The sequence below is a fragment of the Eriocheir sinensis genome, chromosome 41 (assembly GCF_024679095.1).
Source record: "Eriocheir sinensis breed Jianghai 21 chromosome 41, ASM2467909v1, whole genome shotgun sequence".
Lineage (NCBI taxonomy): Eukaryota > Metazoa > Arthropoda > Malacostraca > Decapoda > Varunidae > Eriocheir > Eriocheir sinensis.
In genome coordinates, this window is record NC_066549.1 from 10,536,154 (window position 1) to 10,549,466 (window position 13,313).

Sequence of the window (13,313 nt, forward strand, 5' to 3'; positions counted from 1 at the left end):
ATGTAGGTATATATGTTTGTATGTATGTATTAATTTACTTATGTATGTATAGAAGCATACATACATACATATATATATATATATATATATATATATATATATATAGAGAGAGAGAGAGAGAGAGAGAGAGAGAGAGAGATATATATATATATATATATATATATATATATATATATATATATATATATATATATATATGTAGGCGGTGGCTGAGTGGTTAGTGTGCTGGGCTCTCATTCACGGCGCCATGGACAACGTCGGTTCGAATCCCACATGGGATACTCTAGAAGAAACCGTCCAGTGAATCAAGAATGAGTTCCGGGGGGGCAGCATGAGCCAAACATAACGGGCACCACTATAAAAAAAATATAGCATCTGTATATACGAGTGGTCGAAAGATAGGTCAATTTCGGGAGGAGAGGTGTCTTGATTCCCTCATATATATATATATATATATATATATATATATATATATATATATATATATATATATATATATATATATATATATATATATATATATATATATATATATATATATATATATATATATATATATATATATATATATACTAGTTCGGTGCCGAGAAAAAAATTCGGAATCGCGTCATGTAATAAGAAATTCCTTTGAGTCAATCAGTCATCCTCTATGCCAATATTTACCATAACGAAATTGCCTCCCAAACCAACGATCGCGCCCGCCCCTTCATCCGAGGGTAAGGAGGAGGAGCTTGATAACACTCTTAAATTGCTTTCCTCCGTCCCTCGCCTGTCTCTACATTCTCTCTGAACCTAAACTCTGCACCTGTCTTCCCGTAGCACACCTGTCACCACAAGAGGATGTGGCGCCAACGAACTTGATCTTTTATTGATCATGCTAGTGTAGGACCTATTTTAAAGGTCTTACTAATTTCGAGCGGGTAAATTTTTAAATCGACTCATCTATTTGCTCCTCCCGGTGCACGTTACGACGGCCGTGAATAATGCACAGTTAAATATTTTGTGAATACAGCTGTGGAATTTATTCTTTATAGAGTCAGTAACAAAATAATGACAAAAAAGTGTAGCGTTTGAACTTATATGGTGAAACGACGCACACACACACACACACACACACACACGAGAAACAATGGACGCATAGAATACTTTAAAAGGAAGCCATTAGTGCAGTGGTAAAGGGAAAGTATTATATTCCAGTGGCAGCTGCTCGAGTGCCTATTAGTCGTCTCTCCTCTCTCTCTCTCTCTCTCTCTCTCTCTCTCTCTCTCTCTCTCTCTCTCTCTCTCTCTCTCTCTCTCTCTCTCTCTCTCTCTCTCTCTCTTCTCTTCTCTCTCTCTCTCTCTTCTCTCTCTCTCTCTCTCTCTGTCCCTCTCTCTCTCTCTCTCTCTCTCTCTCTCTCTCTCTCTCTCTCTCTCTCTCTCTCTCTCTCTCTCTCTCTCTCTCTCTCTCTCTCTCTCTCTCTCTCTCTCTCTCTCTCTCTCTCTCTCTCTCTCTAGAGTCTATGTATCTATGTCAATCTCTCTCTCTCTCTCTCTCTCTCTCTCTCTCTCTCTCTCTCTCTCTCTCTCTCTCTCTCTCTCTCTCTGTATAGTATGTAGTAATAGTACTTAGCATTAGTTTCATTCAATAAATCCATAAAATAATAACACCTTAATTTTCCTCCCTGCCCACCAGCGCCTCGGCGATCCTCTGTCAGATAGACGTTATTTTCTTGTCCATTTTTTACCCCCTGGTTATTGTTACATTGGTACATGTCATACACCATCTCAATCGTAAAAATGTGCTGAATTTAAAACTGTAAACGAAAATCTAATGCAATAAAAAGTAAACGAATGACAAGGAGTTGAAACAAAAAAGGTGAACAAAAATGTTTATACACTACTATATTTTTTCTCGTTATATTTTTGTAGGTATACCTAAGTGCAATAAATTTGTGACCATGATATGCAGCAATGTCGCATCAACACGATGATCGGCTCAGTTTTCCAAAATATCATGATGGTGGCTGGCTAATAGTGGCTAAGTGTAAACATGTGGAATCATGGAAAGGTCGCCAATCCGTCACCCTATGGCGGCCGACAGGCAGGAGCAGTGGCTTCATCTCTCACCGTGGCGAGAGATTGGAGTTGAACCCTCAAGTCTATAGCTCTGTGGGCTTCAAGCGGGATAGTCGCGGGCTTTGGTGACGCGCGCATCCTTCCTTCCATACAATACGTACAACCATTGACGTGGTAAATCAGTCAGTCAGGGTTTTTTCTTTGACGACAAAGTGACATGAACCAAGGTCATCAAAATAGCTTACATCATGTTGGTCCCTGAAAGAGATGTGGGTTTTAAAATATATTTGCAGTATGTCCCTTCTTACTTGTCTTCCACTTTAAGAGGGAGAGGTCCCACGAACCCTTTATAGCTTTCCATCACATCCCTGGTTCTTCCCCACGTGAGAGTTGATCACTGAAAAATATTATTCATTGTTGAAGCTTGAGTACACACACACACACACACACACACACACACACACACACACACACACACACACGCACGCACGCACGCACGCACGCACGGACGCACGCACGCACGCACGCACCCACACCCACACCCACACACACACATGCACACACAAACACAAACACACACACGGAGCTCAGTAGTGTAGTATACGGTAGAATTAAACAAGGAAGGTCTACAACTAGGGTTAAAGGGGAATGAAACAAAGCATGCTCACATGGAACAGACGGCCATCAGTGTTCATGTCTGTTCAGAACTCGTGCCTGGGAACACAATGATGCACAACCCTTTGCTTGAAGCACAACGGAAGAGAGCCTCCCACCTTGCTATCCAAACGCACTCCAGCCCAGCCTTGTATGCCTTGTTAGTTTTGGTTCTAGTGAGTGATTCGCTTGTATCAGTTGTCAAAAGTATACATAATTATTTACGGTTTCTAGAGTTTTCTTATGAATGACCATTTTCTCTAACTGATCATGGTTGTTGAACATCTCTTTTTTTTATTACGTTCTGGTCTATAGCGCCGGTAGGCTTTCTGTAGGGTCCTGGTGGTCAGTGCAAGCCCGTCATGGCGCAGGCAAGTGTTTATAGTGGCGCCATGTATTCTTGGCTCATGCTGCCCCCCGGAGCTCATTCTTGATTCCCTTGGCTAGCTCTTCTAGAGTCCGGGTTGATAGGTGGTCTTCAGGACAACATGTGGGTAGTCTTAGGCCACTCGGCGGTAACTGAAAAATCGCAGGTGGTAGCGGCAGACTCGAACCCGCATTGTCCAGAACTCGGGGAACGCGGGACCCGCACGCTAACCACTCAGCCACTGTCTCCCTATCTTAGGTCCCACTTGGTCAGTCTGACTTGATCGAACTCTTTAGTTTAAATCAATCAACTGTGAACTGAGGCCCCGCCCGTTATAGTAAATGAAGGTTAATGTACCTACAAGCATTATTGGGAGAATTATGAAGACATATGGCTGACTAGAACATCATACTTTTGATTTTTTTGTGGGAATTACAAAACCTAGCTGAAGAGGCTTACATAATCTATAGAATTAAGGAAGATAAAACACACACGCCCTCGTTTAGCGAGCCACAATTTAGTCTGGGCCGCGTTTGCACCGAGGCGGCAATTAGACTTTTTCCCGCACGCAGGTGTTCCGAGTGAATCCGTCGGGAAAAAATATAAACTCAAAAGAAGTAATTCCACTGTAATAGTCGACACTCCATTGAAAATTTCCACTTTTGCGGCGGAACTGGTTTGCACAGACAGCACTAACAGCGGACGGCTGTTTTTGCTCACCTTTTTAAAGACTGTCAGAAGATAAACTATTATATCGAAAGTGTATATTTCGTTTAACCAGAAAACATTCTTGTGAGTGAAACAAAATGGAAGCCATTGCAGATACCCTGCGAGTAATTACCGGAGTAGAAAAGAGGAGGAAACACGAGTGTGGAAGCTATCAGTCTCGTTAATTTCTCAAGCCTTGCTTAGTGGAAAAAGGTAGTAATTTAGTCAATTAAAACTTTTGCATGCTAATTATAATTACGTGCTCACATTGTTTTGTTTTTAACTAATTTTCATATATTTTGTTATCCGTAACAGTAAAACTATTTGGAACGAAATATTACTTTATGGTTAATATTTTTTTGCAACAGCCAGCTAATTTGTTGTGTTGTAAGTGTACATTCTAAATACATTAAAAGGTAAAGGAAAAACATCGATTAATATTCTTATGAAATTTTCTTGACACGCTTGAGACTTAATAAACACACAGGATCATTGGAAATTCATTCATGTTTCATAGTTTAATTATATTATCATCCCTAAGGTAAAATCATAACAAATAGTGAAAACTACTTTACATTTCAGCGGCGGACAAACGCTGTTTTTCGCAAATATCTCCTAAACGAATCGTTGGATCAGTATGATATTTCAGAACACTACAATTAACATCCGGACCTAATTTATGGCTAACATACCACATTACTATATGTGTTATGTGAGGAGTTTACTGACTGATATTAAGCCTAATCCAGTCATCATATCTAAGGTGTTATACAGAATCGGACGAGTGTGGGGTTCTCGTCTAACCCCTCCACCAACGCCCCGAACAACCCCCAGACCACTCCTTCCCTACCCCAATATTGCAGTATCCCCGGCCTCCTCGTTTCCCTCTTCACCCCCCTACTCACACCACCCCCCTTCCCCAGGCCGAGACTATGACTTGCAGAGGCAGGGTATAACTCATTGACTGCCGAGGCGCACCCAGGTGTTGTGCAGTAATTATCAACGTGAAATACGTCTTGTCTCCATGGAATTGTACCATGCTCTTAGTTAATAATCGTTTAGAAGATATTTGCGAAAAACAGCGTTTGTCCGCCGCTGAAATGTACGTATAGTAAAGTATGAATATTATGAAACGAAGATGTTGGTATTACAGTATTAGAGGCAGAAATGAAAATAAAACTATCCGATAATTATGAATGTACATGGAGATACATGAAAACTTTGGGCCTCGTTGGACGCCACGGGGGGTGACGCGGTGCTCCCAGACACACTTGGCTGCTGCCGGGCCAAGCAAACACATTCGAGGCCTAGGAAGACAATTTCTGACCAAGGTGTACAGGTGTGTGACCCTCCACGGGATGCAGCGAACCCTATGTGCTGTTCGTGTTTGTAGCATTTCATTTGCCTGTCTCCATCTTACCTCAACGTAATCCGTCATTGATGTGAACGAGCAATTTTCTTTTATATATATTTTTTTCATGAAATAAGTTTCTTATATGTTGTTACCTTTGACTGGAAGTAACATGTTGCCAAATTTTCGTAGCGCATCATAAAGACATGTTCCTTAAGATGACTGTCACATTTTCAGTGTGTGTGTGTGTGTGTGTGTGTGTGTGTGTGTCATTAGTACGTTAATAAACACCGCCACCTTCTGTTCCCTTTCCGGTTTATTGTGAGGGGTGTCCCATCGCACGGCAACTGGTGTGTTTGTTAATCGTGTGCCTCTGACATACGTGAGAGGAAGCGGCGGGGAGTGAGATGGATGGTCGGGGAGGGTTAGGTGCCCGTTGACAGGAAAGCGTAGTCACCATCTGATCATAAAACAAAGGAGGAGTAGGAGGAGGAGGAGGAGGAGGAGCTTTGACTTACCAGAGGAGTGTCGGCGCCGCCCACGATGGTGAGGCCAAGAGCTGAGTGTCGCCGGGGAATCTCGATGTGTGAGATCTCCCCTTCGAGGATAGGCAGCCGCGTGATGCCTGTTGAGGGAGAAGGCAGTACTAGGAGAGGTCATCATGGCATAGCAAAAGACGAAGAAGATTTATGATGCTTCTGAGGTTTATGTGAATCACTTATAAATTGTCTGCTGTTCATACTTCCGTTCTGGAAAACTCTTTGCATTACTATATTGGTAATACATTTGCCGGTGCCAGAACATATGCATGCTTCCAGTAAATCACAAAAAAAGAATCGTAAATCGTAAAGTTAATGGTGCAGATTCTCCTGCATTGAATCTGAAAAATATATCCAGTCAGCGAAAAACTTGTTTTCTTACAGTTTCCTTCGTGTGTGTTCAGTATTCCTGGCATCAGCAAAGTAACACTATATTACTGCGTGCATGTTACATTTCATCTGCAGCGTGCCGTAGTACAGAGTAAATATTATGACATTCCTCGCTCTGATAGGGAGATAGATAGATGATGAGTAGACAGACAGAGATGGAGAGAAAGAGATAGAGTGGTGAAGTATACGACAGACACTAAGCATAACATCCTTTACCTTCACGTCAAATAAAGTTTCATTAATGTACATGTAAACTCACCACCCAACCCTACCCACAAGGCTCATTGGAAGGCCATCCCTCATGTTTATCGTCTCCCCCCTAAAAGTAAGTGGTAGGCAGAATATGGGAAGAGGAGGAGGAGAAGGAGCGGTGGGTCGAGCGGTAAAGGGTTCAGCTGCCACGCCTGTTCCTGTTTGTGGGGCAGCGGTAAGTGTTAGGTCGGCGGAAGAAGCTTGTAATGGGGCGTCATTTATTATCCCTCTCGCCACGTTAACTTATATATCGGCTCCCAACTTCAAATTATCCCTTTCCAATAGTGGCATTATTGACACAGGCTGGTATTTCTCTCTCTCTCTCTCTCTCTCTCTCTTTTTTTTTTTTGTGTGTGTGTGAGGACCAAATTATATACTCTCGTTTCTTTATATTTGTCTCAACACATCTCAATTAATTTATTCCTTGCGCACCCGACATTGCAGTGTGTGTGTGTGTGTGTGTGTGTGTGTGTGTGTGTGTGTGTGTGTGTGTGTGTGTATGAGGGTGAGTGTACATGCGCGTCTTAAGCTAATATTTGTAAACATTTCTCATCGCCTCTCTCGCAATATGCATGAGGCTTGCTCTGGGTTAATATTTCACCGGGGCTCAGGAGACAATGGTTTTCCCTCCCCCTCCTCCTCCACCTCCCATTTTATCCTTCCTCTCTTTCTCTTTCTCCTCCTCCTCCTGCTGCACCTCCTCCTCCTGCTCTTCCTCCTCCTCCTCCTCCTCGTCTTTCAGTTGGTGCTGCTGCTGTTGTCTTTATGTTTTTGTTTTTTGTTGTTACCTCGTTTATGTTCACCCTTTTATTATCTACTTTAAAATGTTGATACGATGACTATTTATTACCATTCCAACGATTTTTTAGCATGATAGTCTTTCTCTCATGTATATTAACTTCAACTGACAGGCAGAGGCAGGAAGACGGTGAGAGAACAGTCAAAGTTAAAAAAAGTGAGTTAGTTCTCAGAAAAAAGGCCGACAGGAATGAAGGGAACGCACGGGGACAACCTCGCTGTGGTGGGACGCCCTCACGAATATGAATTTTGTGACGAACCTTCGAGCCAGTGTTTCGTTGCTGCCCCTTGCCCGCCGTGTCCTGCCTCCCTCCCTCGCTCCCTAACGCACTCGGACTTCATTCCCTTGCTTCCATTCTTTTTTATTTCTTCCTTTCTCTTTTCGCATCTTTATCAACTCTCCTCTTTCTCCCTCACCACGAGTCTCCTTCCTTCACTTGTATTTTCGCTTGCCTTGTGTCTTGGGATTCATTATTATGAGTTGGTTGCTTTGCGATGTCTCTTGGTAATTCTTGTGTTGTGTTTGGGAGGCAGATAGATGGATATATGCAGAGAGATAGACAGATGGACAGACATATGCTTTTCTTTACATATATGCAAAAAATATATAAAGTAAATAGATGGACGGATATACAAGTTGATACAGATAGACTGACTGATTGATAGACGGATTAATTGATTGACTGATAGATAGTGAGTGAGTGAGTGAAAGAGAAAACACACACACACACACACACACACACACACACACACACATACACCAGTCAAGGGCGGAAGGTATCAAATTATATATATTATGATGTCATTGTATAATATCTTGTATGCTCCTGAGCCATCATAATTACACGTTGCCTTGGACGGTGTGCTCGCTGCCTGCAGAGAACAATATAATTACCGTAACGAGTGTAGGTGTGCAGGAACTGTTGCGCAAAGGAGGGAATGAGATGAGCGTTGTTGTCCTTTAAATGTATTGTAGACTATTGGCTTCACAGGGTAACCTAAGCCTTGTGTTTATTGTCTGGGCTATATTGCATTTTTGTCCTCTTGTTTCCCTAATTTTCAGCTTGAATGCCTTACCTGCCGAGTCGCTGCAAGTTTGTTGTCTTATCTTTTGTATTATCTGTTTTATATGACGTTTTCTGCTTGGCGTTCATTGTACTGTGTGTGTGTGTGTGTGTGTGTGTGTGTGTGTGTGTGTGTGTGAAAGAACATATTATTTGTGTCCACCCCAGATAATGTTCAACATCTATTATGACGACAGCTAAGCTAATGCAGCTGACAGTACATTGTTCCTGTGAATTACATGAACAGCATATGAAGCATTTTCTCATTTGCTGGTCTAACTTACCTTATAAAATAAAATAAAGTATGTAGTCTATTCAATATCAATAAGCTTGCCTGAGTGTATGACAATGGCCCCGAAAACTTTTACATACTCACGTGTTATGCAACACCAATTTCTGGATAGATCGTCTCTATTGTTTAATTTACATCCGCATTTTCTTTATTCGAGGTAATTTTTTCAATATATTTTCTGCATCGCTGAAAGTTTTGGCGATATTTACGATGCAGTTAGTTCCTGCAGAGTGAGGATGCTGACCTCCCCGCCTCCCGGCACAGGTGCAAGCTTTCCTCGGAGCTGTGCACTGCCTTTCGATTCATCGTGTCTGGCGTTGTTGAGTTTGCATTAACTTGCAGCATTACAAATCCATTTCTTTTTAGCCTATTGTGTTGTTGGTTTGTTCTTGTTCTTGGAATCCGTATGAATTTCTTAATCCTTCAGATTACAGGCAAGGGCTCGGCGGGAGGCTGCTGTGGGAAGTGGTCATTAGGCAACATGACGTCGGCACTCTCTATTATCTCGTCACCTGGCGCGGCGGCTCGGGCCCGGCGGGTGTGCCGTACACTTTTATTCCTACTCTCGGACGTGATTTTTTTCATATATTTCCATGGCAGATGCATTTTTAAGTTGAAAGTGGTCATCTACATCCAAGCCTATGTAACCAATTTTATACAGCGTTGTCTGTACAACACAGTTTTTAAGCCGCAATCCAGACATCTTTTTACTTTTTCATTTAATTTTATTTTTGTTGCTCAAACATCCTTTTATTTTAAGAGCCTTTTTTATGTGGCGAGCCAGAGCGCCGATATTTTACCTCGAGGATACTGGTGGTCTGCCCTGGCCAAGGCCCTTTATTAAATAGTGAGGGCCTCGCCTTTGCCCGGTAAGGCATGGGTGTGCCTGTTAAAGATGGTCTGTTCCATAATTATGATGCAAGAGGACTGGATCGATTCCTTTATTTTTACAGAGCTACCAGATTTTAGCGTCACCAGCGTGATGGATATGGAATGTCTGCCAGCAGAAGTTTGCGTCATCCTCCCTCCGCTATGTCCATTACGATATACGCATCAATTTTGCATCCACGCCTACGTGTTGCAAGACCTTTACCTTTTCAGTTTACATTATAATTTCTTGTGTTATTAGGGAAAATTCTCACTAATGACATTCTGAATGCAAACACCCTCAGGTGAAAAAACCGTCTGTGATTCTTGGAGAGCATTTTGTAATTTTCTTTGGCTTGAAAGCGTCGCCTCCAGAAGGCTCTCAGGGTGTTTCTTCCCGCCTGCAGAGACTTGCTAATGATGATGACGATGGCCGTAATAACAGTAAAAATGATTTTGATGGTAATAGTGATGATGATGATGATAATAATAATGATAAAAATAAGAAAAAAAATAAAAGGAAAAGGAGAAAAAAATAACAGAGAAAAGAAGTAAAATAAAAATAAAAGATGATAATGATGTTGATGAAGATGAAAAAAATAGGAAAAAAATAAAATTAAAGGCGAAAGCTGTTCCTCGTCGCAATAGCCGTAATTCACCAGTTTTCTTTATGATGTTAAAAGTGCTGAAGCTTAATGCATAAATTTTAATAATCTGCGGGTATTTTTTTCAGCTTTAGGAAACATTCAGTTCAGGATAGGGTGCCAACTTCTATTTTGCGTGCGAGTTTACATAGAAGAGTGTGTGTGTGTGTGTGTGTGTGTGTGTGTGTGTGTGTGTGTGTGTGTGTGTGTGTGTGTGTGTGTGTGTGTGTGTGTGTGTTTGCTGTTCAGTTCAGGGTAGGGTGTCAACTTCTATTTTGAGTGCGAGTATACATAGGAGAGTGTGTGTGTGTGTGTGTGTGTGTGTGTGTGTGTGTGTGTGTGTGTGTGTGTGCTTGCTGTTCAGTTCAGGGTAGGGTGTCAACTTCTATTTTGAGTGCGAGTATACATAGGAGAGTGTGTGTGTGTGTGTGTGTGTGTGTGTGTGTGTGTGTGTGTGTGTGTGTGTGTGTGTGTGTGTTTGCTGTTCACGTCCCAGCAACAATTCCTTTCCTAACTCATCAGGACACTTTTTCTTTCCCGGTGCAGGCGTGACGAGGATCGGGCGTCGCGGAGCACCAGCTGGCGGCGTCGGGGAGTCACGCGAGGGGTGAGTAGAGGAAAAATGCGCTTTAATATTTCAACGGCTCATGATTTATTGTTCCCAAAGACATATCGGAGCTGAGATTGATAATAGTGACCGCAACGTGACGCCAGTGGGTCGTTGTGCTGGCAGTGGTGTTGATGGTGGTGGCGGTATTGGTGATGGTGGTGATGGATAAGAACATGAAAAGAAAGACCATAAGGAGTCTGCAAGAGGCTGGTAGTCCTTCACAAGGCAGCTCCTGTAAACCTAACTCCCCTTAACTTCACAATCCATGAATTTATCTAACGTTTTCTTGAAGGCGGCCAGCGGATGCATAGAGATAGACAGATGGACAGACATATGCTTTTCTTTACATATATGCAAAAAAATATATAAAGTAAATAGATAGATAGACAAATACAACGGCCACATGATTTCCACTCATTCACAAACTATTAAACTAATTCTTGTCCTTGTTCAATCTGAATTTATCCAAACTTGCTACATGTCTTGCCTGCCTGGCCCTTTTACCACCAGAACCTTATTAACATCACCATCTTAAGACCCTTAATCCATTTATAATCTTCTATCAAGTCTCCTCGCCCCCCTCGCCTGTCTAAATAATTCAAATTTTAAAGTTTATGTGTGTCCTTATTAGGTAAGTTTCTCAATCCGTGAATAATTTTGTTAACCTCCTCTGCACATATTTTAACAGTCTGATATTCATCCTGTCATAAGAAGACCAGTACTGAACCGCATAATCGAGATGAGGTTTGACTAATGCTAAATATAGCTGAATGATGACCTCAGCGTTCCTAATGTTTACGATCCTTGAAATGAAACTTGGTACCCTTTTTGCACGGTTCTTAGCCTGACTGAGCCCTTGGGCGGAAATCAGTGCTCACTAAGACTCCAAAATCCTTCTCACTCTTAGACCTGCTTAGGGGAGTGTTATATAAGGAATAATCTTGCCTACGCACAGAATATTGCACTTCCTGACATTGAACTCCGTTTGTCGCTTCTCCGCCCGACTACGCAATCTATCAAATTCGTCCTGCTTAACACTGGCGTCCTGATTTAACTCAGTTACTCTATACTGATCTTTCACAGACTTATTAACATCACTACTTATTCATGTGTTCATACCATCAATACAGAGGATAAGCAGCAGAAAGACAAACACAGACAGATGGGTAGATAGACAGATAGACATATTTTTGGGGCAATATACTGTGTGAATAAGTGGCATGATTTAGTAGAGAGGAAAATTCTCTCTCTCTCTCTCTCTCTCTCTCTCTCTCTCTCTCTCTCTCTCTCTCTCTCTCTCTCTCTCTCTCTCTCTCTCTCTCTCTCTCTCGCGCGCGCACGCTCGCTCGCTGGCTATGTGTAGGAATGTTTGGTAAAAAAACAAAAAACAAAGAAATTTTGACGAGTCAAGGTCAACGAGCCGCTCTGTAATGTTTGTAACACACTTTACGTATGGCTGCCATTTGAAGCGGCTATCAATCAATCAATCAATGAGGACACATGCTAGGGGTGCGTCGCCAGCGGATATGAAATTAATAAAATAAACAATTTCATCATAATATGAAAAATCTCCTGAACACGATTGCATATTCATTTTTCATAAAACGCCTTTTAAGAGAAGCACGGAACTATTTATAAAAAAAAGAAAAAAACATTTCACCTCATTCCTCACGGGCGCCGACGGTGACCTGTTCACGAAGGTGGCAGCGAGAGAGATGATGGATGCACTGAGTCGCTCCCAGTGTGGACATTAAAGCTCACTCTGACGCTCTTGCTCTCGTTCGCTTTTTCGTTCTCAGGGCCGCCTCGGGCTGAGATCCCTGAGAACACTGAAAACGAGCCTGAAGATAATGTACTGGTGACGAGGAGAGTGAAAAGACGCCGGCGTCATGCGAAACCCATGAGCCTTGTCAGCTGGACGTCTCAGCTCTCAGAGAACATTATAAATGAAGCTACAAACACATTTCTCAAGAGCTCGCATGCCCTTCATCGGCTGTTAACATCATTCACTTGAATCATGAGGAACAGACCCAGTACAAAGAGGATCAAAGGGTCTGTAACGATGCTTATCAGATCTGTGAATTTTTTTTTTGTTAATGATGACTCCCAAGAGAAAAAATAGAAGGCCAGCGAAGCACATCAAGACGTCCTGCCTAATGAGTGCCCATCAAGACTTCCAGGGTAACGTTCTTCTCAGTGAAGGACAGCAAGACTTATGTGAGGAATGTCAACGCCAGTGAAGCATATCAAGCCATCCAAGGTACGAAGCTCATACCCAGCTCAAAGAGTCACAAGACCTGCGTTGTGGCTCAGCGGGTCTTTGTACAGCAGCCACTTGTTGAAGACTTGGGTGCCATATATAAGAAAGTAAACTCGATCCAGAACATGGCTCAGTTCCTTTGGTACGAAGCTCAGGTGGTCTCCGAAGAATTTTACTCGCATTGCCAAGACGTTGAGGTCAACTGCGAGGAGGCAAAGTTCCTCTGGAAGGACGTGTAACTGATTTGGTAACACTTGCAGGCCATTTGGCAAGAAGTTATTGACAGTCGTGGCGGTGAGGCTGTTGATAAAATAGTTCAGAGGATGTGGGAAGAAATATAATTTATCCGCGAAATTGCTCTGCAGATTTGGGAAGAAGTTCTGTCCATCAGAGAGGAAATTCAGCTAGGATGTGAAGAAGTCCTTTTCCTTTGGGAGAACGTGGAGCAAACACGCTGGGA

General features: G+C 42.3%; 1 protein-coding gene and 1 long non-coding RNA gene across 2 annotated transcripts in view; one reads left to right on the plus strand and one right to left on the minus strand.

Annotated features, from left to right (window-relative positions):
• Nucleotides 1-13,313, minus strand: part of LOC127009635 (E3 ubiquitin-protein ligase LNX-like) — a 78,678-nt gene that overhangs the window by 13,893 nt on the left and 51,472 nt on the right. The window contains exon 4 of the mRNA XM_050882887.1: nt 5,656-5,762. Coding sequence (XP_050738844.1) covers nt 5,656-5,762 — 107 coding nt within the window. The remainder of the gene's footprint in view (nt 1-5,655; nt 5,763-13,313) is intronic.
• LOC127009637 (uncharacterized) overlaps nt 10,529-13,313 on the plus strand; it is a 75,976-nt gene continuing 73,191 nt past the window's right edge. Inside the window, exon 1 of the long non-coding RNA XR_007762116.1 lies at nt 10,529-10,590. This is a non-coding gene — a long non-coding RNA (uncharacterized LOC127009637). The remainder of the gene's footprint in view (nt 10,591-13,313) is intronic.